The 26,218-nt window shown below is 33.6% G+C and overlaps 4 protein-coding genes across 4 annotated transcripts; 1 reads left to right on the plus strand and 3 right to left on the minus strand.

The window, feature by feature from the left end:
- The first annotated feature begins 8,830 nt into the window (after positions 1–8,830).
- Positions 8,831–10,140, plus strand: LOC148172603 (uncharacterized). The gene is made up of 3 exons (XM_088039399.1): positions 8,831–8,959; positions 9,057–9,651; positions 9,696–10,140. Exons 1-3 carry the CDS (start codon positions 8,936–8,938, stop codon positions 9,905–9,907), a joined length of 831 nt encoding a protein of 276 aa, XP_087895525.1. The 5' UTR covers positions 8,831–8,935; the 3' UTR covers positions 9,908–10,140.
- Positions 10,141–10,204: 64 nt separating this feature from the next.
- On the minus strand, positions 10,205–11,550 carry LOC148172604 (transmembrane protein 127-like). The gene is made up of 4 exons (XM_088039400.1): positions 11,390–11,550; positions 11,109–11,344; positions 10,897–11,064; positions 10,205–10,848 (listed from the first exon to the last, which is right to left on the minus strand). Exons 2-4 carry the CDS (start codon positions 11,329–11,331, stop codon positions 10,541–10,543), a joined length of 699 nt encoding a protein of 232 aa, XP_087895526.1. The 5' UTR covers positions 11,332–11,344; positions 11,390–11,550; the 3' UTR covers positions 10,205–10,540.
- Positions 11,551–13,937: 2,387 nt separating this feature from the next.
- Positions 13,938–15,620, minus strand: LOC148172605 (endocuticle structural glycoprotein SgAbd-8-like). The gene is made up of 3 exons (XM_088038740.1): positions 15,590–15,620; positions 15,274–15,539; positions 13,938–14,335 (listed from the first exon to the last, which is right to left on the minus strand). Exons 1-3 carry the CDS (start codon positions 15,596–15,598, stop codon positions 14,005–14,007), a joined length of 606 nt encoding a protein of 201 aa, XP_087894866.1. The 5' UTR covers positions 15,599–15,620; the 3' UTR covers positions 13,938–14,004.
- A 6,372-nt stretch (positions 15,621–21,992) lies between these two features.
- LOC148172606 (endocuticle structural glycoprotein SgAbd-2-like) lies at positions 21,993–23,152 on the minus strand. Its single transcript, XM_088038443.1, has 3 exons — positions 23,109–23,152; positions 22,889–23,049; positions 21,993–22,387 (listed from the first exon to the last, which is right to left on the minus strand). Exons 1-3 carry the CDS (start codon positions 23,115–23,117, stop codon positions 22,042–22,044), a joined length of 516 nt encoding a protein of 171 aa, XP_087894569.1. The 5' UTR covers positions 23,118–23,152; the 3' UTR covers positions 21,993–22,041.
- Between the last annotated feature and the right edge of the window lie 3,066 nt (positions 23,153–26,218).

Below are 26,218 nucleotides of genomic sequence, written 5' to 3' on the forward strand. Positions count from 1 at the left end.
GGCTGCGTTTTAGAACTTTGTGCGATTAAATAAGGCAAATGTGAAATAACGACCTTAATAAATACAAACCTACGCGGAGATTTTTTTACTAGTTTTTAACGTTGTTTTCATTGAGGTATAAGTGCTAATTTATTGGGCTGTTAGTGGTGGATTAGAACGGAGGAGCACATGAATGAAATTGCAAATGTGCGTGCCGTTTATTAGCTTGAATGAACGACGCCGGCTGTTTTAATTACTTGATGGTTTCATTTCAATGTGATAATTAATAATTTCTAAACTTTAAAAAGAGCACCAGAAGACAAGTTGATTGAAAATTAAACAACTTTCTGTTAAATTACACTTCTAGGATTAAATTGATATTTATTGCATACTTTAGCTAATTGAAAAATAAGTAAAACAGGAGCTGGAAAGAGTGAATATTAGTGTGGACCAAGAAGTGAAAGGGACCTTGTTAATGAGCTTACATAGTCCATATTACGTTGCACAGTCATAAAATGACATATTTGGTGGTACCAACTTATAACGGAAAATTAGTGTCGAAATAAATTATGTACTTGGATCTCTTTAATGAATTCTTTCTGTGGATTTCAAGAATTGGATCTTCGAACCTTATTACACTTTAAGTACTTCCGTAGTTGGAAGTTCTTAAGCATCAACCTAGTTTACAGACACACCTATGTGTGGTGAAAAAAGCTTATTGAAAACGAAAAAAGGGCTATTATAATAATGAAATGTAAATCTTCATCATGATTATACATCAGACATGTTCTTCCGCAAGCTAACTATGCCCATCACAGTTTTATTTGATGTTCCATGTCTTCAAGTTTTTGCTTCTAGAGTAAATTGAAAATAATTGTAATGTAAGTAATTAATTATACATTATAACAATGATGAGAACTAGTTCTAAATTCATCAAATAAATGGTCAAGAGATTTTTCCACTGCAAGGACTAAAAATACAGTTCCGTGGCGATTTCTCTCAAATAGCCTTGCTTGACTTATTTTCCGCTATTCGATCATACTCGTATTTCATAACTTGTCCATGTTCCATTTTTTGTGTAATAAAACAAAATTTATGACCTGGAAGCGCTTTCTTAGATAAATGTAAAGTTACGATTCACCGACCCAAAGATGTTCATCCATTGCAATAATTAATCACCAATACCGGCAGGAGGGAGGCAAAAAAAGTCATAATTATCCCGCAATGATTAATATCGAAAACATTTTAAAAAAAGATCACGTCAACATTTTATATACCGCCCAAGTGCTGTATTATCTAACAATCTTTACCATTTTAACCAAACAATCATCGGTCAAAAAACTCAGGTGTGCGCGAATCACAAGCCATCAATGAACATAAGCAAGCTAAAAATTCCGTTTGCTCGCGTGCTGTACTCATAAAAAATGCAAAATTCTGGTTTGGGTTTGGCTCGAGATGGCGATTAAGTTGGCAAAATCACTATAGAGCGAAGGCCATCTATTTTATTATTTAAATAAAGAAGAAAAAAATTTGACGATGAATGTTTCCGGTCGGTTATGGCTGATATTAAAGTAACAAAAAAATTACAGAGGTAGTATGAATGACATCATGGAAGAGACTAGACTGACGGGTTCTAAACCGCAACAAACACCTATTTTAGACCTGGATTGATTCAGTAATTTATTGCCCTGTTGGTTCCAAGAAAAAACACAATTGCCATAGATGGACATGGTTTAGACAAATTAAGGTAAGGTAAAGGTCACAAATTTAAAATCAAAATTAACCAAATTAATTGTGACGAAGAACGTATTTGCATAAAACAGATAGCTCCTGCTTCATTACCTCGTCTTTTTGTCCAATTTATTTTCAAAAAAATTGTCGCAAACGAGCCGCTCCCACACCACCCCGAAATTAGCAGAGCGAAATAAAATTAAATTAAAAGTTGCGGGTCTAAATACGGCGAATAAGAATTAATTCTTTAATTATGTGGTTTCAAAAGAAGGAACAGACAAGTCTGACTTGATGTCCGTCGGACGACCATTTAGTAAATTTAAATGCCTACATGAACCCATGTAATTTGTACGATCCATTACCATATTTTTTGGCTTCTGAATTGTGCGGTTCTCTTGAAATATTATAGTTCCAACAGGTGTCCAACTGAGCCGAAGTATCAGGTTTTTAGGGTGAGTCGGCCAAAGATTTATTTTTATTTCGGCCTACACACAAACTGACCTCATCTAAAACAAGGGTTTTTTCCTATTTTTAGTGCGCACACTGTGTATACCAAATTTTTGTTACTGACGCCCACTGGGTACCCCTCCATGGTCTTTCCATTCATAAAACCCACTCGATGACCTTAATTCTTAAAACTTTTACTAGATATTACAGATTAAGCATATGCGTTGTTTGATAACGAAGAATTGGACTTTTAGTTGGTTAGTGAAGGACTAACAAGTTTTTGATTCATTAATTTTGACTTGGAATGACCATTGATGGAATTGATTGGACGGTTTACGACGGAAATAATGAGAAAATGGAAAGCTGAAATGGTGTCACTGATGAGGGAATTAATACTTCAGTACATACAGGGTGTTTGGAAATTTGACTGCTATTTCAAAACGGAGATAAATCTTGAGAAAGCGTGTAAACAAAAGACCTAGAGGAATTTCAAATTTTGAGCTGTTGTCATTTATTAAAACCTTTTACTTAATGCGCAGGTTCATTCCCGAGAATTATTTCCTGCACCACAAGTCCAATTTAGGAAAGCAGGATCTTTCGTGCTCTTGACAGCTGTATGTAGTCCTCATTCGAATGATGCCGTTTATTGAGTTTAAATTGCCATAGCAAATTAAACAAATATCCATTTGTTCAGTAATTACATTTTCAAATTAAGAATTGTGTACGGTAATTCCACAAAGGTGTTTTATGAGGGACTCAACTCTGCTAGTAAAAACGACTAGTAAAAGGTGTTTTAACAAATACGAAAAATTAAAATTGACCATTTATTATCTTTTACTTAAAATAGTAGTCAATAAACAAATCAATTTTGTGGTTAGAACCGTTAAATAATAAGTGGAATTTTAAATAATCCATTATCCTCAACTTCAAGCACTTTGGTACGCTCATCGTTCTGCTAAAATCCGGCCCAAACTTCCACATTTTTTAAAAATGTTTAAAGTCCGTAAATTTTTGTTCAGATTTGCCGATCTAGATATGGGCCCAAATTTCCTTCAAAGCATTCCGCCTCTGTCCTGAAATTGTTGAACCTGTTGACCGCAGGAGAGCCAGCGCGTGCCGACTTGATGAAAGTTACGTCAGTGAAACTGGCGCCTGCCCTCGCCCACGTACCAAACAGAGAAAAACACGAATATTAAAACGGATATTATTATTATGAATGTAAAAACCTGTGTGCTTCAACATGCTCCATTAATCGAATCGTTTTATTCAGTCATCTGCGGAGACAATGGCGCAACAGTATGTTGTAATTAGTGGTAACGAGACCGGATGTCTTGTTTCTAATTGGATGATAACGCTCAATTTTTGTGTTGACTTGAGGTTCCTTCAAAACTTGTCAGAAATTCTTGACCATAAATTCATTGCTGCTGCAATTAAACATTGAAACAACTGTTATGTAACTGTTCGCGCTTGAATAAATAAAAGCGACCAAATAAAAGCTACTTGAACATATTGCAGCAGGAATGCCTAAGCTACTTCAATAAATGTGCTATTTAGCGTTACGACGGTTCTATCTTGTTTTACTATTACTCACCTTTGTGTTAGTAACAGTTGATGTTATTTCCGTTTTTGGTTGCACGGTTCTAATGAAGCAGACAGAACACAGATTTCAGAAAAAAAGTCGAACTCAGATACCGTTCTTGTTTGATGATTTACATGAAAGAATTAAGTGATTGTGGGTCCTTAATCTCGACAGAAATTACTTTCGAAAGTAGAATTCGATTAAATTCCCATTTTCGACACGACAGGCAGGTGGGTTTTAGTGTTATTTCTTTATTCAAAAAGACGATTTGAAGAAGTCTTGGTTAACGCTAATCATTTATTCATGTTCATGTAGATTTTATGCATACATAGCCTATGTATGTATCGACTTCATTTCGTATGTGCGTATAATTGAATTAAAGATAACAAGAAATATCATCGTATCTTTTGTTATCATTTCGAAAAATAAATTCGTGTTGGACTTGCCTAATTAATTCCCAATCCAAATTCTTTGATTTTTTATTTTTGTGTTGATCTTCCTTTTTTTGAATGTCACAATATCTAAGCTTTGTCACTTTTATTTTTAATTTTTGGAATTCCTGATTCTCAGACTGATGGTTTGGATTCTGCAAGATTTTCATCTGTTCGACCTTTTAGAATTATTTATCTGCTTAATTTTAGAACTTTCAACAATTCTACAGGGTGTTTCGTAAATTCACGGCAATCTGTAAACTGGTAAGTCTGGGGACTTTTTGGAACGAGAATATGCAGTAATTTTTGTTCCAACGTCTTTTGTTTAAAAACCAAAAGACTCTTAAATTGACTAATCGAGTAGTAGAGCACAAATACAAAAATAGTTAATCAAGTTATGCGTTTTAGATTTTTTAAAAACAAAAACAAAAAGGTTTACTGTTCGATTTTTTCATGTTATTATTTCAGAATTAAGAATCATTCTATTTTCACTCTATAAGTTTTCAAATCTTAGGTTAGACGACAAATATGAGAAAAATAAATATTTATCGACCTTTGTAAAAAAAAAAATAAAAAAAACTTTGTATCTTAACGGCTTAAGCCGACAACATGCTTTTAGTTTATGATGAGGGCGGCTAGAGGTTCAAAGACATGAAAAATTTTCTAACAGAACCGCATCGCATATTTAGCAAATTTCTAGCAGATTTTGGAACAGATTGAGAACATATTGAGAAAATGCTTTAGGACAAAATAGACTTCAGAATCTCTCTTTAGGAAGTCTAAAAACACGTACCAAAAGTTGACGACTTGCCGTATATTTGTGAAACACCTGTAGATCTTTCAATTTTTTTTTATGTATAGAAGATATCTAAGATCATTCGAATATCTAATCATTTTAGAGTATTGTTTTAAAGATTTGCATATACTAAAAAACAGAAACTTTTTTTTAACATTCTCTGTTAATATCTTTTGATATTTTTTTATAAAATATTCCATTTATGACAAACGGGTGTGTAAATAAAAACTTTGCATTTTATGTCTTTTTTATCGTTCTTTTCGCATTATTCAAGGAAAAGCTTTTTATATTGTATGTTAATGTCATAAATTACAACCCAAAAATAATAAAAAAAAAACACTACTAAAACTGAGTGGGATGCATTAAATTTGGTTGTGTTAAACAATTACTTTTATCAGCAATGTTGGTATACTGTACACATAAAAAAGTGTATATAATTAAAATCCGAACACCAAAACACCAAACTTTTGGACAAACCTAATGGAATATTTTCTAAAAATTTGTTTAGACTTTGGATAATTAAATGTATTGATCATTTATGATGTAAATTTTATGGATACAAATACTAACAATAAAGTAACCGGTTCTTTTTGATTGTCCCTAGAATATATTTTTTAAATAGAAGGTCTTACAAGAAGCTTTGTCAATATTTCTGTACGGAGTTAAACCTATAAATGCAGTGCCGATTCATTCCTGCTCTTGAAGTTTATTTTGGAAAAGAGAGCGTTGAAGGAATATTGTGAAATTTACCTTTGAGTCTGTTACAAATAAAACATTAATCTATTTAAGTTCATTTAATACAGTAATCACACTTCCGGAAGAATAAGCAACACCGGTAGAGCCATTAAAATCGCCTCTTCTCGATCTCCGAGCTCTTCATATGTGCATCGAAGTACATGATTTTAATTATTGTTTATCGCAGTTGTTTACAAGCTCGTTCTTGTTACAAATATAGTAAACAGTGACGTAACAATTCCTGTTGTTATTATTGGTGTTCACAAGCTTACCAGAGGATCTAACCGTGGGCGCAGCCCAGCCTCTCACAACCTTATTCTGCAAATCTTTACGTTTTAATTGATGCTTTTTCTTGCGAGCTCTTTGTTTATTAAACATTCCCCTAAATGGTGATCCTCAATTTCCTCCTCTTCGGCTGCCATAATCAGAATAATATCGCATTTCGTGTTGATACTAATCACGTGGCGCCGTTTTGCATTGCTGCAATTTACAATGATTTGCACAAATTACCTTCTGTTTGTAAAAAAAACGACAGTTCGGTGCAAGAAAAATATTTAATAACAGAGGAAGAACGATCACGTATATAGTGTGAGCAATAATTTGTGGATCCTTATATGGTGTTGTGAATCATAATAAATATATCTAGCACACCTTATACACCACAAAGTACACTATAAAAACTCACAGGTTCTGATTTTAAATTATAGAGTGGCCGTACATGAAAAGGGTCGGTCTTACCACAACTCATTCATATTATTGAGCTCTCAGCACGTGCTACATAACACTTCAATACTGAAAACAACTGCATATTTTCTGGAGAATGGGCTTGGTTTGATTTAGTAAAACGCCGGACGAACAGCCACAAATCTTAATGGGAACTTCAGGGTTAACTCTGAGTGCCCTTCTTTCACGGAGTCATCCTGCTGAAATCACTATAACTTGTGCGGCTTTAGACGGAGGCGTGACCAGGAAGACGAAGACGGCGAAGATGTGACTGACTATTGCAATGCTAAGACAAGCTCGTTAAGCCATCAATACTTGTTTTGAGAAATGATAGTCCGCACTAAAAGTTTACCTGAAGATAAAGGTAAATGATTATTGCTTTATTTTTTTCTACGATTGCGTTTATTGTTACAAATATCGTTTTTCTACTCCTGACATTGAAATTAGTATTCTAACATTATTGATTCCAGTGGATGAAATCGTATTTCAACAACTAGAAGTTAAAATGTTTGGACTACCAAGATGACTTTATGTTTAATTTTCCTAAAGTGTATTGATTTGTTAAAATTAATTATAAAAATGGCTGATAATGCATTTTCCAATTTAATTCCTCCAAAGTCGAAACACATTTAAGAGTTCACTTACAGAAAGTCTATATATTGGAAAACGCTTCGCTCCATGAAAAAAACACTCAAACGTTGAAATTTTATTTCAGCCACTTTTCTCGTAATATACTATTATTGTTGTTCATTGCCTAAAAAACTTCTTTTTCTACTCCTATGTATATTGTGAAAGTAGAATTTTCTCCATCGCATACCCTTAATGAAAACATCATTTTCACTTCTAGTAGCGAAAATACTTTTTCAAACTAGAAGCGAAAGTAAATACATAAACTTAAATTGATTTAAGATTTGAGTGTATTTTTTAACTGGTTCAATTGTAAAAACGAAATGTTAGTACATATTTAAATTGAAGGTATCAAAACTGTTTAGGACTTTTAATAAACCTAAATAAAGAAGTTATAAATAAAAAAATTGACGCAAGGACATCTGTACCTAGACATCAACCGAAACAGCAGCGGCAGCCATGTTGTTTATTCAGTTATTCTTTTTTAATTCATTAGAAGTGAATATCGAAAACTTACCTTTAAGTTCAAATACTTCATTCCAAAACTTTCACACATTTTGATTGAGAATTCAGAATCGCTGACTCCCAAAACAACAGAAGTAACAGAATTAGAAACTCAAAATACCACATACACCTGATGAGAATACATTCTTGACAGTAACCAATAAATAAATCAACAGTTAAAAATTATAACTATAATTGCAATATACACATTGTATTACGAAAAAATAAAAAATAATGAATTCTTAAATTGACGCCTGTTTTTTTATCGTAGAAAAAATAGCTATCGCTACGCGACTCGTGAAACAACACTCAACTCACGAAAAAACTATGACTTTCACCTCTTGTTGCAAAATATACTATTACCGTTGGAGTTTTATATGCTTTAGAAACTTAGTTCACCAAGCGCAAAACACAGAAAATGCAGCAGATTTCCAAAACTGATCAGTAAAACGTAAGTGTATGGCTAAATTTTAGTTTGTTTCCTTTAACTGACAAAACTAATAATAAGAGAAAAATTTATTTGAAAGATGTAATAATTTCGGGATAAAAAACTAAAGAAATCTACCTAAATTTAAAAAAAACCGTCGAAGAAAAAATTCGGCAGTCATCAGAAAATTATGAGCGTAACATGAAAATTGAAATCAATTTCTTTTATTTTTTCCTTAAAACTGAGACAGCAATTTAAAAACGAAACTTCCTTCATTTACAATCAAAATCATTAAAGATTTTAGATTTGAGCAACTTATGCCTTTAGCGTTTTTTTTTTTAAAATCAGATAACGTTTTCAGTCTGTTGTTCATTTATAATCAAGTTCAAACTAGTGGGGACATCTACTAGAAGCTTTTGATATTGGAATCTACAGCAAAGGATTTCTATAATTTCTGTGGTCAGGAAATCGAAAATTCTAAACCAAAGAATCCAAGTGTATAAAATCATAGTATAAACTAAAAATAGGAGAATATAAACTAAACTAAAATAAAAATCTCGAAATCAGTAGGTACTTTTTTATTTATAGAATTATGGCATTGATCTAATGGAATAACATTATGTAATCCTCAATAGTCTTATTATAAATTTCCAGCGATTCCCTAAACCCTTACGTAACAGACCCAGCAAATAAAAACTTATCTTTAATTTTATTTTTTTTATCTTGTATTATCAATTAATTCTACAAAGTAAAATAGAAACTTTGCTTTTTCTTAACACAATTAAATTTATTAACTGAAAATTGATAAATTCACTCGTTAATAGACAATTTAAAGTTGGCGCCTCGCTACTTTTGACAGTTCCTTGACAGTGGCAGATCAGCAAGCAGCGCCCACTTAAACTTTTTCGTTTTCATTTACACTAAATTTAGTTTATAATAAATTTTTTATCCATACAATGGAAAATTCGCCACTAAATAAGGTAACAAATCATTGCATTACTTCGCCTTTAAGTTAATTCAACTAATAAAATCAGCGAATGTAGGTCACGACTCTTTGTTTATGTTTACATCTTGCAGGCCCACCAGTTGGACAGACGTGCTGAAGCTCTCTTGAAACAGAAAAAGTTCGATGAAAGCATTGATTGTCATAAAAATGCAATGAAGCATCTCCACGATGCATTACAATTGACGGAAAATCCCCGCGCGAAAGAGTCTATTCAACTTCAGATTGATAGCCACCAGAAACATGTGGAGTCTTTAAAGATCAAAAAGACACAGTATGAAGATTACAGACGATATCAAGATTCACTCAGAAGTAGAGTGGTCAATTTTGACTGTGCTTGTGAAAATGGGGAGACACTCCAACATGAGATATTCCGTACAATGGAAACACATGATTCTCTCATTGAAGTTCTTATAAAAAGAACAGGAGATGATGAGCTCAAAACTCTTAGTGATGAGGAAAAGACTTCCGGTGAAAGGACTGATGACCAGAAGGTTTTAGGGAAAGTCAGAGAAATTGATGATTCAGTTCTTTTAGAGGAGTTCAGAGGACTCAGTGAGAAGCTCAAAGAATTGGTACAAATATTAGTACTCCAACTTGAGGATAAAGACAACGAAATTGCGAGACTAAAAGCAGAGATCTACAAACTGGAATGTGACAAAAACAAGGGTAAGCTTTCATGATACTGAAACTTAAACTAATCCAAATTTTAGATGGTGCAAAAAGCAGCAATACTCTGAAAGTAATCACAGACTCATCTGGGGGAACTTCTCCTTATGTTTTTTCACCTTGCAGTGAGCTAAGTCCTGACGTAAATGAAATTCGAGGTCTTCCATCTTTAGCTCCTTTAGAAATGCCCAACTTTGATTTCTCAAGTTTGATAAAGAACACCCATAATCTAAACTTTAATGGTACAAACAATTAATTCAATGTCAACAAATAAGAAGACACCTTAAAGGCTTCTCTTATTTTATTAAATTGTGTTCAGAAAGATATACGATGATGTGCAGCAACATGAGGTTTGGGTTTTATTTATACTGTATTAATGTTGCAAATTTTTAAATGTTTTATTTTTGTGATGTTTTGACGGAATTACTTTAATGTGTTCCACATTAAAAGTTGTTGTGAATATTGACTTAATAGATATTTTAACACTCATATTATTGGTTTAAGTTTCATTTTTATGTTCAGAGGACTCTGGAAAACGGGACGATGCAAAATCAAAAATTGTGAAAAATATATTGGATACGTCCACAAGCGAATTGCAGTAACACAAAATTAACATTCTTTACATCTAATCAAAAATAATACATATATTACGAATATTTTCACCCTGACAAAATTTCCAAATATTCGAGAACAAATAAATTTCTATTCTATTGGTCTATTTGAACCAGGTATGAAAATAAAGCGGGAAACAAGAATATATTCTCTTTGGTGATTATGTACCATCTTAATTAAGCAGACTAGAATTATGGTCTATCACATACAAGTTTAGCAAAATATAGATTCTAAAGGTATGTTATGGGACTTTAGGATGGATTTGAACAATCAAATATCAAGGGGTATATGGAGGCGGAGGGACATTATAAGGCGGCGGAGGTGTGGGACTGTTAAAAGTATCCAAACCATCATCATAACCAATTAAACAGCGATCATCTTCACGGTAGTAACCTACAGGATGATGTGCTACTATCAAATTGTAGAATATTCCAATGAGAGAGACACCTCCAGCTCCTGCAAGGAGATAAAATCCAAATCCATAAGAAACCGAGGAATTTACTGTGGCTGTTGACTTGGATAAAGAGTCCTCTAGTAGTAATACTATGTAGTATGATATACTAACAATTGCCATGATCCACAATACTAAAAATGTTCAAGTTAACGATGACTCATTTTTGGATAAAATAACACCTGTGCATGTTCCAGGTACCGCATATTTTCTTATCATTCTATATAAAATACGTCTTGGACCTATAATATCCATGAAGAAACCAGCTAGACTAAAGATGATTGCCATGAAACAGAGTAAAATAGTTGTTCTCATCATATTTACAATAGTCCCATTAATAAAATCATAATCTACAACATGTTATCAAAAATTGTTACATCTGGCTTTTCCAAACCTGAATAATTAATATCCGTCCCTGAATATCCAAACCAAAAGAACTGGCATAGAGAAAGAGTTGGTACAGCTACATCTCCTGAGATGGTAAACCAGGTCAAGTCTACAAGACTCATACTAATTAATGTTATTGTTATCATATGGAATGTTGCCGAGATCAAGTTACGATCGTCATCTTTTGGATGGAGTCTTTGAAACGCTGATGTTATAAACGACCTTGGCATGGTGTCAGATTGCCTAAAATAAAATCTTGGAAAAATTCGTGATATTTTACTTACTAACCTTTCAGTTTACAGAAGTTCAAAGCATAATTAAGAGTTACTGTTGATCCATTGGGATAATTATGCTGGATTTGAGGAAAGCTTATAAATATTTACGTTCGTGGGAGATGTTTATTTTGACAAACGTCAAGTGTCAAAAGCTGCTGACAGTTACTTGGAGGACTCTCCGTTAGTAGCGCTGATGTAAGGCGGAAAATTTAAATTAAACGAAATTTACCAAGTCCTCAATTTGCTAAAGTTTTCGACGTAATAAAAATCCTTCTATAGTAATGAGCGTTTTTAGTTTTTAGGATTGATACAAATTAAGCCATTTATTTGACCCCGCTTTATATTGTAATTAATACAAACTCCTACAGCTTTCAAATAGTAGCAGAAAGTTTTGTTAGGTATAATTTAGCATTTGGAATCAACAAGCTCAAATTACTTTAGATGTTGCGGTGGCTCTCTGGTTAAGCTTGTTTAAAAGTTTACATTAATTTCCCCAAATGTTGAAAACACATGTATCAGAAATAATAGGTGGTTGACTATACACGACACATTAATATTTTACCTTTCCCCTATTGATTTTTCCCTTTCTCTGTTTTTTTTCATTCGCGTCTACGTTGTAAGCTTGTGTGTTAAACGAACTGTAATAACTGCTAAATATTTTAGATTTAGGATTAGAGCACTTAATAAAACGCAAATTTTTTTTTACTTTCCACGCCTATAAATACGCACTGGAGAGTTACTAAAGACTTTTGATAAGGATATACTCCTAAAAAAGCAACAAAAAGTTTTAAACACTACATATTTTACCATAACTTAAAATTTGGAGGGCAAACACCGGAATAAAAACTTTGGTACCCGCTGATGTATTTTTAAACATATCTTTTATGCGAAAACTTGGTTTGCTGCACTGATCTAAAGTTTTCACGTCAAAGTTTCCCGATCGACACTTCAAGTTTTAAAAGGAACTATAAAAAAGTTTGATGATTCAAATTGGTCGACATAAACTCTCTTTAAAACTGTAAATCATTTTTACTCTGTACTGTTCTAAAATTAGTATGATCTAATTAATAATTGTAAGTTGTTCTATTTTACTTATTGAAGCAGTTACAAGTCAGGGGTATTAGGTATATAAAATGTTACTTCTGGATCATTAAAAAACATGTAAAATTTAAGAAAATTTCTTGTTTTTGAACATCTCCAAATGGCTCTTTACTTCTGTCATTTGGGAGGTGTTTTAAACATTTAATTTCTAGATAAGAGTATTTGGTGTTTGCAAGGATCAATAAAAAATCTGGCATGCAATTAATCTGTTCGCGTGATATTAATTACCAGCTGCATAGGATGCATGTAGTAATTAAGAAGGAGAGTAATAATTAATTAGTAATTTTCATCGTAGCGATTTACGTAATTCATCCGGTCATAAATTAATTTATTTGCGGATGAAACTCAATATCAGTCTTCACACTCAGATTTCTGTAATTATAAAATATGTTCTAGTTATTAAACGCAAAGTTAAGCGCACACACAATGCTTATTATCGCTGAACGTGTGCGTAAATGATTACTATCAGTTGAACGTATTTTTATTGTATTTGTATTTGATGAGCTGTGTTTATTTATTATGGCTTTTATATGAATTTTCTGTAAATAATTTGATTTATTGTAGATATTTACTTAATTAATAATGTTCATTTGGTGTTGAAAGACTCACCTTTAACAATGTTGACGAGCCTACTTGTAGTCTTCACCCAAATCGCTTTAGTTTCAAAGCTTCAACAAAACTTTGTTAGAAATGAATAATAGCTGTAGTTGCTCTGAAAATTGTTGGAATAATATTTAGCTATAGCACTTTCAGTTCAATTTTATACGATAAGACATTGTTTTATTTAAATGATGTCTTAAATTTAATCATAAGCAGCTTAATACAAGTCTATAAAATTTACAATAAAGTACTAAGAACAGCCGTTTCAAGTTTAGAGCCTACAATGTGTAGAGTAACAAAGCATTTTCATAAAACACGAAATTTAAATTGACGAATTAAATTTTAAGTGCCTTTATTCTTCAGTTGTAATACATTTCGTTCGCTACATTTTTTGGAAGAAATTGAGGGTAAAGTATAAACGAAAATAGCTACTCAAATTATGTATATTACTACTATTTCTCTTGATATAAAATGTCGGTGCAGAGGTTGACGAATTGTAGGGCAAACTCATAAACCGAGATGAGATTCCGATGAAATTCTATTAATTTCACCTAAAGCTAATGACGTTCTTGAGGGGAATTTTAAAATTCTACTTGTTACGAATACCAGACTTCGTGCTGGGTTTATGATACGGCAAATAGAGAAAACGAGAATTTGAACAATGCCATTCAACTGAAAACATGAAAAATGAGAATGAACTGCACTGGCGATCATTATAAATCTAGTGGTGGAGCTTAAATTTTCCGGGAATTGTGAACCAAAAGAGTGCAAAATTCTGAGAAGAGACATAATTTAAAGTTTTAAAAAGACACATTTTTGATGAAATGCATGTTTTATTAGGTACATCGCCCCATCAAATATACAGAACTCATTTCGATCTTTTAAATACATTTTTTATTTAGGTACTCAGTCCACCTTAAAATATTCTCAGTAGTTGTATCCTCCAGTTTTGGGAGCCAAGTACCGCCTGCTGGGATCGGAAGTCGTAAACGAACCTGCTCCCGAATAACCGGAACGGCTGGAAACGGCGTTAATCTCGAGAGAGCGCTGAATGGCGTCAGGTATCGGGGGCGGTGTGGGCAGATGATCGCCGCTAGCCCTAAATCCATTTTCGTCCGCAATGTAGTTAACAGTATAAGTAACCCCATCGGGACCTGAGTAAGAATAAGAGCCCTGCACGACATTCGCTTCTTGGTCGGTTCCTGTATTCTTCAGTTGTCCGGATTCTTGTTGACTTATGTGGTTTTCGGTCTCGTATCTAAACATAACGTATGGGTAATTAGAGGGATATCTTAGAAAGAGCATTGGAGGGATTTTCGTGAAAATAAACTGTGTGTTTGATGGGCACGGGCTGATTCGATTTTTCAGCAGAAGACAAGCCTAAAGCTTGTGTCGGGACCAGACGAATTTATTTTATTAAAGGCTTTTATGGAGGAGTAGTTATTGCGACTTTTTCAATTGTTAGAAAGTAGAAGAGAGGGGTGTGATTAATAGTACGGGTCAAGGATTAATGTTTGGCTGAGTTCAGTGTTTATAATGGTGGAATAAAATAAAATAATATAATTGCGCGTAAATTGACAATATAGAACTCAAATATTTAATTTGGAATTCTATTATAAATTTGAAATTTAATTATTCCAAATTAAAAATTAGATTATATTAATTCGCCCAACTACCACAAATAAACTACTCAGTTTTAATTAGCTGCAACTGCAGAATAAGCTAGGAGACTGAAATTAAACAAAATTTTTGATTCATTACCAGTCTTTGGTTGCACTAATGAAACGCACAGGTGCAAAATGAAAAATACCTCAAAGCAAAATTTTCTGGTAACTTGCGCTGCAACATTTCAGCTCTCTTTAATATTCTGTTTTGCTCCCATAATAATTGAAACTCATTTTGAAATGAAAAATGGAAAGATTTTATTCAGTGTAATTTTTCGATTCCGTTATTAAATTCCACACTGCACTTGCTTTGTATGCTTTGAATGATTATGGATATTACGAAATGTCTGTTGGTGTAGCATTGTTCGCTCAATCCTCAAAATAATTTTACGCGGAAAAGAAATTCGGGCCAAATCAATAGCACGAAATAACCAGATAATCGTGCAATTTATTTACGTCATTCTCTGTTTCTATCTGTCGGTAACAGGTGGCGTGTAATCTCCGGATTAAATTGTAAAATAAACCGACTCACTCGAATCTGTAAGTTCCGTCTCCAGCGTTGTCATTGTTGAAACGAAGTATAGCAACAGGTGCACCTCCTGTGAATCCCGAATAAGTCCTAGCAGATGGTGCGTTATAAACTCGAGATGGAACAGGTCCAGACGCGGGAGGAATGTACGACGAAGCTGGGGGCAGAAGGCCGTGGCTGCCTCCAGCCGTTCTCGCACTCGATGGCGGTAGATATATGTTTTCCAAGCGGTCGGCCGCCACCACCGAAACCATCAACAACACGGCTACCTGTAATTTCTCGTCTAAAGGGGTGACTTTAGAGCGATGAGATAACTCACCAGTTTCATTGTAAATGGTTCTTTTCACCGCGAAGATTACAATGATGGAAATCGAAAGAAATCGCGCTCTTTTATAGATAAATAATTGGATTCCGATTTCGGGAGCATCGATTTTCAAGGTGACCATAACAACTCATCTTTGTCAGAGGTGTGGAGATTAAGGAAAGGTTCATCATAAGTGACCTAGAAATACTATTGTAGATTGCGAGTATCATACATAATTCCGAACAATTATCATAAATGTCATTCGATTCTTAATAACCATGCGAATTCCTTTTATGGAGAGACGCCTATTAATTAACTTCATCGAAATTAAAGAGCTTTGAATATTTGCGCGTCTGTAATGAAGACTTCAAAGACGGTACAAAATAGTTTGATCCGATAAAAAATTTAAGTGTGTCATACTTGAAAAGGCCAACATGCTACAAAATAAATAGATTAAAGTAATGCCACGATAAAAAATGAAAAGGAAAAGGAAAGGACGATCGATACTGTCAAAATATGACCATGTGGATCACTTCAAATGATCTCCCTAAAGAAAAAAGTCTTCACCTTGGCGTATTGTAAGACCAAATGTGATTTATATGCATTTTCTTGGAATTAGATTTAATTACCGCCTTCGGTTCGTAATTGATAATTCCATGAAAGATTTAGATTTAGGTAAGCATTAACGACTGTTTAAATATTTTCCTCTTCAAAATAATGGCACGCTAATTAACTCTAGCTTTAGGGTAGATAACAAGTTCTTTTTTCAAACCATAATAGCCGGCAAATGTCAGACGTATTTGCTTTGATATTCTGGGCGAAACATGCAGATTTCCTTTTTTCATTGTATCTCTTCACTAACAATACCAAATTTTATTCTGAGTAAAACTCTTTATTGTAATAAACAATGAAACGAATAAATGATTATTTGCGGTTACCACTAATTGGTCAGGAGTTTCCATAATGTGACATAATATGACATTGGACAAGATTATCTGTTAATACCGGTGAGATTAGCCATTAGCCGTAGACAACAATGAAATAATTAATTGAAATTTCTCATATAAATCATTACGCGCGGCGATTAATTCATTGCGAAATTTTATATATTAAGGATTAATAGGTAGGTATAAACTCATTTTGCGGATTATCTCATTCAGAAAATTTGTAACAGCTTTACAATGTGGACACAAGTATTTACAAAAAATTGGTTGATTGTACGCAGATTCGGCCCAAATTGTTAATGTGAATAATCCTTCAATAAAATATCGCAATCCAAGAACCATTTTATACAGAACATACTAAGGCGAAATTTACGCCAATTTGTGCAATAAGTGCTCAACAGCGATTCTTTTCCGCGCGATTTGATAACGAACTAATTTCACGTCTTTGTTCGCCAGTCTTCAAATTAATTTAATTTGTCGAAATAAAGATCTACAACTTTCTAGTTCGTGTCCTAAACGAGACCACCAATCCCATTGTTGCAAAAAAAATGAATTAAACGTAACATCCCGTAAAAGAACTCTGAAAGCAACGACATTTCCAGCTATTCGTCGTGTACTTTCGACAGTGTCAGCAAAAACCTTTGGGAACTTGTTTCAAACGAAAAAGTGCTTTTAAGAAGTCCAATATTATACGGAAATTCTGACGTTTCCGTTCTGGTGATTTAGCTTTTCATCGGCTCGAATTATTAAGTCGTATTCAAAGAAATGTCGCGATTTTATGTACCAAGTTTCTAGTTTACATTTTTAACGATACGTGAAAAGCGTGACATGGAAAGCTGCGGCTTGCACTTTCATAAAATCATTAAAAGCAATGATCTAAACTGTTTTCAACTGGGCAAACAAAAGCGGAAAATTTGAGGGAATGTGCTGCAAAGCGAGCTTTTATTATACTTATTACGCCATTTGTTCCGATGAAAACACGGCTTTTCAGGAAAACTGAAGATAGCATACAAAGAGAGAAACCAGGTTCTTGTTAAACTTTTTCGGTCAAACACGAGATTCGGAAAACGACGCTTGAAAAATTGCAGGAAAGGTCATAATTACAACTTAGAAGTTGAGGATGCTAAATAATAAAAGATTCGTTGTCATCACGGAGCAGAATTTCCTTTCCTAAATTGCAATCGAAGATTTATAACCATACTTAAGGTACGTCTACATAAATTGAATGTCGTATTCAATTACCAGAGGTTTATCGGAATTATAATGATTTAGAGACAACAACGGAATTCACAACTTTGTTGCTACCTCCTGATAAATACTTCTTCTATTTTCATTTTATGAGATTTGAGCGAGCTTTATGCAAATGAGTGTTTTGCATTTCTGCAAAGTTTGAAAAACTAGCACTTTCAAAATAGGTCATTAACTGGAACAAGCAAATTAAGATCGCCGAGATCTACTTGTCGTCTCGCCCAACTCAGTAAATTAAAGTTAGTTTAATCGAATTGGAGTTTTTGTGCTTCCAATTTGTCCAAGTCTTGAATATAAATTAATGCATTTTGCTAGTTTTCATCTAATTATGGAACGATTCTTTTTAAATTGCACTCCTAATGACTTCTCTTTTCGAAACAATGAATGAAGTTAGTTGCTCTTAGCCCAATTTTAAAATATGATGCATGGCGGGATTTCAAGAAAATATGATACAATTTGTTTAAATTAAACCACGTCATTGTTTGGCTTAACGTATCATAGTAAACAAATTGTTTAATTATGTAGGCACTCCAGGGTCTTAAATGGGGTGAATTATGGATGTAAAAATGTTACAGGGAATTTTCTTCAACGCGATGGAAGTTGGAAGCACAGAATGATGGATGAATGTGTTGTATGAAACAGAAAATCATCACTTTGAAGCTCAGCTTTTCCCAGTGAGTTTGTTCATGAAGTTTTCTTAGAAGCATGCCAATTTTGTAACAATGAAACGGAGCATTTCATTTCTGAAACTGTCGCGTCCTATCTATCGGATTTCTTAGCTGGAAGAGTTGTTTACTTTCTCTAGGTGTTGGCAGGGTAAAATAATGGGATAATTGCGGCAGTACAATGAATAACATTTAAGTTTACTTTTTGGGCTAAAATAATACACGAAGACGAAATAAACTCTTGAAACATCTTAATCCCATACTGTCTGCTGGATAATACATATTTGTTTAGAAAAGTCTGACTGATGTGCACAGTTTAACTTTAAAATCAACAACTTTGTTCGAAAGGCAAATATAGATTATTCTTAGCTGCAAGTTCTTTCCGATTTCCAGTTTCCTCCCCTGCATTTTGCAGGAAACTCTTCAAAACAATTCTAGTGATAGGACAGATTTCCGTCAGCATCACGAACTTATTCATCCACTACACACAGTTCAATGAAAGTTTGTCTTTTGGTTAGGGTACGGTCCTAAACTAACGACATTTGTTTGTAGTTTGCTTGATATGATTTGTGGTCTCAAAAGCTAAATTAATCTGATAAACTTTAATAACGGTCAGCACTTTACACGTGGATTTCGAGATGCTATGATTATTTACTAGTTTTCAAATTGGAGTTTAATTCAATTGAGTAAGAACAGAACTTCATGTCTGAAAGCAGCTGTTGTCTGAAAGTCGGTCCTTAGACTTCTCAACGCAAACTTCAAATTTTGGGAGGTGAATGTTTTGTGGTCTGTTGAGGCTAAAGAGTGACACGATTAACTAGAATTTAATTGCTTTATAATGTTACTTCCAGAGTTCGGAGTTCTTGTTTGTTTTATAGAGTTTGTGCACGGATGTTCATGCAATTTTTAGGCGAACGGATCTGGAAGGTAACGAGATTTTGCGTGATTGAAATGAAACCGTTCCATAAAGATTTTCAGTCATACGAATATCACGTTTATAGCGTATGATAAAAATGCACAAAACGATCTGTGCGATTGTGAAAATACCTACCCTATCAGTGCATATTGCGAGCTTTCGTTTCTAATAATAATAAATCCGTGAACTTGTTCATTCAATCCGAGAAGATTATCACATAAGCAATGTGTTTCCAAGTGAACTTATCGTCTTTCCACTTTGGTTGATTTATGATAGTTTCTTAAGTATTGTGGTCTTCTGATATCATCACTATTTTAAGCTTCACAAAGTTTTAAATTCCACCATCAGATAAATGAGGATTTGTTCGTTGTTTGGGGCTTTAAATTTCCAAAGTCGAAGGACATTATTGTTGTCACAAAAAGTAAATGAGATCATCTAAACAAAAAGTTCCGGTGGATCTGGCCTTGCATCTAAAAATGTTGTCAATTATCACATTCTTGCATAAAATAACCTTTTCTGTTTGCAAAATTCCGTTGTCCAATGTCTGTTCTTTGACAAATCTGAAGCTAATCCATTATTATCCTGACTTAACATCAAAATCGGTTCAGGTGGTGCGAATTAGAAGGGAAATGAACAAGTTTTGCTAGGGGTGGCTTCGTAATGATGAGGATAACGTTCTAGCAGCTTATGCAAAAGTCACAGTTATAAAAGCAGAAAATTTGAATATTAACAAACTTTGGCAGAATTAATTTGTTAATTCATACTCCCGCAAAGTTTATACATCCATTCAGATTTAGAATTGCCAAAGTAAATAGGTGAATATAATGATTTTCCTTTAAGTCTATTAATAACTAATTTAGAGATAACACGTGGAAGAGGGAGTATTGGGAAAGCCGTTTCCGGAAAACGTATTTTCATATGAAATATCACGAGGAATTATCGAGAAACCTAGCCACGCGTCTTGCATAGGAATGTGCTTTTTGTTGGCATAGTCGTCGACAAAAAAACATATCATGTTGAATATGTAGAATATGAAAAGTAATGAAAACTGAAGATTTATTTCTTGTTCATGCTCGTATTTTTATCAGCTGGCACTTTTTGCAGACTTATGACCACTGTAATTTTCCCCGACATTAAGCTTCTCTAGACACGTGGAATTACCATTGCAACATTTCAATGCAAGTGAACTGAATACGCCATTAATCTTCTAATATTAAAGACCTGAGGGGATTCAATTACTCTGAGAATGTGTTGCTGTAATCTCAATTGAGTGCGAATGTGACTTTCCTGCTAATTTACTTTTGGAAAAAATCGACACGTTTCAAATCCAGGAATTCCGGTCTTTGGCTTCAGAATTAACGGTTCAATAAAACTGCCTCCAAGTCTTGTCATTTGTATTCTGGAAAGTATTGTTTGAAATTTATGTCAAGTGTGAAATTAATTTGTGGGTGAGCATACGATTTGATGGTCGCTGTCAGCGAAGATGACGGTGTGGTGACATTCCCGAATTGCATGTTTGTCGTGTCATCGCCATATTATAATTCCTGCTGGATGAAGAACGGTTTTAAATGGCACCAAACACACCGATAACACACCGATAACAGAAAATCCACTTCTGGATTTTTTTTTGTAATTCATTTTTTATTGACGATAAAAATGTGAAAAATGGGGGGGTCGCACATGAATTTAGCTTTCCAATCAATAAGGTAATTTTTTCCAGCTGAGTGGTTACACATAAAGGGTATTTATCGTACGAATAAAGTCAAGAAAACGTATGGAAACATTTTTATTGCTGCGAGCGTTTCGTTCATTGCACATGGTATCTCGAGGAATTTTTTTGTGTGCAGACTAATCATGTAACAATACTGGCTCATTAAAATAAAATAAGTGTTTTGATCAGATTTTACGCTACATAGAAAGCAGTGAAAATAATAAACAACGCGCGAGGATTTCATGAAATTCTATCGAGATTATAAAAAAAATGAAAAAACAGCACAAAGTTTAAAAAATAAAAAATCACATTACAAAATTAAATTATAAAATAAGGTACATATAGTTTTTTAGAAGCTTTTTACGCCGTTCAATTGCAGATCCGGAAGAATGCAATGTTTTAATTAACTACTTAATGAATTTTTGTGCTGGTTTGGACGTTGAATCAGATCCACATTGCTTGTTAGTGACGTTAGCACTTGCAGTGGACAGACTACTTGTACAAGAGTATTTAAAGAAGTAGAGCTAAATTAAAATATTTCTTTAATTGAATTAAAGTTATGACGCCTTGCGGCATCGCCGTGAATCAGCAAAAGTGTTTTATACGTAATTCTTGAGAAATATTTTATTTAAGCTCTCAATTTCATAAAGTTTGTTTACAACGTATAATTATGAAACCCGAACAAATTCCAGAAGATTCTCATTTCGTTCGCACCGATTTGATTTCGTGAATTTGATTTAGTGATGGATGAGCGTGGATTCAAATTACTGACGAAACCGAAATTTCAAGGTAACACCATCACTGGTATCTCCATCAAAACCAGCACTTTGCATTTCACATTTGAATGGATTCCGTAATTAACACCTCTCAGGAAACCCTCAATTACATTGCGTAAACCGAATAAAACACCGGAAATGGAGAGTAATATCTTTGGACTCTTTATTGTGATAATAAATATCGCGCTATTTTACAAAATTAAGTCTTTAAAAACGGTTATTGTAGCCCTTTTGTGGCCTTGGTGCCGCCCTTTGTGGCCCTTGGCCTTCTGGTTCGGGTCTGTACTGGCCGTCATCTACATATCCCTGGGCTTCTTCGGCAGCGTTTTGTTGAACAGCTTCTTGTATCTCCGCAGGAACGGGGGCGGCGGTTGGGATGTGGTCGCCTGAAGCTCTGAATCCGTTTTCGTCGGCGATGTAGTTTACGGTGTAAAGTATACCATCAGGACCGGTATAAGAGTAAGACCCTTGGATTACGTTGAATTCTTGGTCGGTGCCAGCATTCTTAACTTCACCGATTTCTTGTTGGGTGATCTGATTCTCTGTTTCAAAACTTATAAAACTGTTAGTACCTTTATTGACATTTAACTGCAGACGCTTTTGAAATTTTCTTATTACAAAACTCACGACATTTGCAGCGTCTTTAGTATTTAGATCGGATAATTACATGCAGCTGATGAAACTGGTGGCGAGTGAATTTAATTAAACGATTTTAATTATTACAATTTTGGTTAATTCTAATAATTTTCTCTGAGCCCGTTTATTTAATTTTACTTTGGTTTGGGTTTTGGGGCAATCACGATGTTATCGATATTTTCCAATAAATTAACACTAAAACTCCATTTGAGTGCCAGCAATTTTAATGAAATGAATAAACGATTTTGCCAAATGACTATCAACGTAAATGTAATGCTAATGTGGACAGCAAAAAATTTAAACTACTGCGACCCTAAAAACAACTCGGAGTTTAGTCTCTGCGGTGAAATAAATCTTTATGGGACCATCTTGGGTGTTCAGTTGCAAAAACAATGATAAACCTATGGCAAATTCTTACTCAAACTTGTAGCTGCCGTCTCCCCTGTTGTCGTTGTTCAAGCGTAAAATAGCTGGTGGCGGCGGTGTGGGTCCAGACCGTAGATTCTGCCCCTGAGGCTGCACATAATTGTTATTCAAACGTCCAGCGAAGGCGGCGCTTGCTAAAACCGCTAATACAATCTGAAACAACAAAGAGAGGATGCACATTCACGTAATTGTTACGCAAGAATTTGGCTTACCAGTTTCATTTTGATGGTAGGTAATGTTGAGGCGTTATCAAGCAAATGATGCTGAATTGGTGAATCCTTTCGCTTTTATAGTATCTCGAACGAGAGGAGTTGTGTGTTTTCGGATGATACACATAATTTCTTTTTTCAGGGCATTTCACAAGAACCCGTTTTTGTAAAGGAGGTCTTCTTGAAAATTCGTGTTGCTATTAATTTCCAACGTGCATTATTATTGACATTTATTTTACCGGTGTCGTTATAGTTTCAACACTGATTTGAGTGGGAATGACAGTTTTTTGGGGAAGTATTACCATATTTTTTACGTCAGTAATTTGTGGTTTTAAATACATTTTGTTTTATTTATTGTAATTAATTTTCAATTATCTTTTTGTTGCCCTAAAAATAAATTTCCAAAAATTTTATTTCTTATTTTAAAATTTTCTAGTTTGACACAGTAATATGCGTTGCAGGGGGAAAGAGACTTAAATTTCACAGTTGGGAATATCTATCAAGAATAGTCAGTGCCTAAATAACATTTTTTGTTCTAAAATAGAACACATTGCGTTTGTGTTAAGCTTGAATTTGGAATCCGGTTTAATCTAACGAGCTTGTATTCCATTATTGTGTTAACGATTAATTAGTATTGTTGCTTTAGGCCATTTGAGATGCAAATAGCGTCTTTAGAACATTTAAAATCTTCTGCTTTCTAAAGGTGGTTGAATTTTAGCAATTGCTTTAAATTATCAAAAATATTAGAGCGACAATTAAACATTGCTATCGAAACGCGCGTCAGCATTTTTTAAAATGTTGGTGTTTGTAAATATGTAAATAGTATTTTTGATAATTTTTGTCAACACCAAGATTTGATCCAACAATTTTCTTTAAATTGCTCTAAAATTCAGGGGGTCTTAATCACGGTTTGATATGATAAAATATGTAAATAAATAATTAGTTTCACTTTTATTTTATTGTAATACCTAATTTATGCTAGGAAATTGAGTTTCATTTCAATTATTTTATCAACTAATTTATTGAAATTTCATGTTTTGTTTTAATTTTGGCTGGAATATTTGTGAATTTTCAGTATTTATTTGAATGCATCTGTGGGCGCATTAATTATTTGAAAACACAAACCCGGCTGTTAAAGGATTGTCATTTATAATAATAATTGTCATTTCGATTTAATTATGTACAAATTTAAACAATGACGGAAAATTAAATTAAATTTTTTACATAAAAATGTCCTTAGTACAAATGAGGAATACCATAGAAGTGTTTTCCAGTCATCTGACTAAATTAATAAGCGTATTATTAATAAACAATCACGTTCGGTGTTGGTTTATTGTCGATTTTTCAATATTGGTCATGTTCGTAACCTGGTAATTGTTATTACTTGAATATAATTACAATAAATTTTAGATGAATCGACAAATGTTGACTAAAACTAGATTAATTATATGGCGATGTAATTATTGCAGATTACTTGTTTATGATGTTAACACACTGATTAATTTACAAGAATAAATTTCACATAATTTATACCGATAGCGCAATAAACCGTTTTAGCTTATTAGCAACTAATAAAATTGCCTTAATATGAGTATGTTTATAAAACATTTTTTGTGCATTTTTTAAGACTCCAGTTTTCGCAACTATTCTTTGTAAAAGGGGTATAAGTTTGTATTTTTCCAAGCTGTGTCATTGTCGATTGTAATGGAATGTGAGTGCCGTGAAACAATACTCATTCATCTACATATCGTGATGTGTCCAATTTTACGGTACAACAGATCCAGTCTCTTATAAAGCGAACTGCGATTGGAAATTCGCCGAACTCGGTTTTGCAGTTTTGGTAGTTTCGGTGAATCTTGACAATACCGTATATCTACAATATTAAAAAAGCCACTTCGATGTCTGAGTTCAGTCAATAATGCATTACTAAAACCATGTCAAAGTGTTTTCCGCTTAGTGGAGCATATTGCCAGCATAATGTACAAGTCGAAATTGCAGTGTTATCTGTGGCCTTATTTCCAACTGTGGTTGTCTTCTATCGATGTCGAGTTTCAGACATTTAAAGAGATAACATTTCGGTTGGTTAAGCTCTTATTATCGCCCTCTTAATTTAACCAGGATTGTACATTTGGGGAACAAATGGGAAAACAGTTTAATAAAGAAAACGTTTCTCATCCTCTAGAACCATTCCGTTTTTTAATAAAAGAGCATTTTCTACAGGAGCAATTCCACGGGCTTAGATATAAAAATAAATTTCGCTCTGTTGGAGTTTGGATTGTGTTGTTCAGATTGTCACAATATGATTACCTGTTGCAAATTAGGTTTTAATTAGCCATTGTTGTCACTACGACAATTATACATTTTGTGTTTGTTTGTTATACAAGGTGTCCGGAAAGTCGCGCACCACCGTGAAACTGTATCATCGGACAATGCCATAGATCACCGGAAAAATGTTAAAAAAAATCCATGTCTTCAATTTTTCGAGATATGATGGGTTGAAGAGACAAAGTTTGATGCGAAATGAATATAATGAACATTTTTGGCATAGCTCATCTGAATCGTCTGTTTTTCATAGAATAATTTATTACTGCATGCACGCAACTTCAATGTAATTGATGAGAGCATGGGAACATATATCAGATTTCGATGACAATACCAATAAATAATAATAGATTTGTGTAGTGTTATTGCTCAACTTTTTTATTGAGCGGGATAAAATAATGAACTTCCATGTCTGAAACTTTAACTTTTAAGACGACCCCAAAATTCGTCATTTTGGTAATTTTAGTGCTACAACAATGAAATTTGGGAAAATTACTGTTTTTAAGTCGTGTATAAACTCTGCTAAATTTCAAAATTATAGAGCAAAAAATACAAATTGTAGAAATTTTATTAGTTTTTAAGGCGAAGCAAAAATTTTAGACATTCTTTACTATTACTAAAATTTATAATCTTCGTAATTTTAGGGTTACAGCTATGAATTTTGAGAAATTGCTATTTTTGAGTATTGTTTTAACTCTACAAAATTGCAAAATTGTATAGCAAAAAACAAAAAAAAAATACAAATTTTGTTTTTTAAGGCAAGACAAAAATTTTAAACATCCTTCACTAAA

Source organism: Gnatocerus cornutus, chromosome 6 (assembly GCF_029298725.1).
Source record: "Gnatocerus cornutus isolate USDA-ARS CGAHR chromosome 6, icGnaCorn1.1, whole genome shotgun sequence".
NCBI classification, from domain to species: domain Eukaryota; kingdom Metazoa; phylum Arthropoda; class Insecta; order Coleoptera; family Tenebrionidae; genus Gnatocerus; species Gnatocerus cornutus.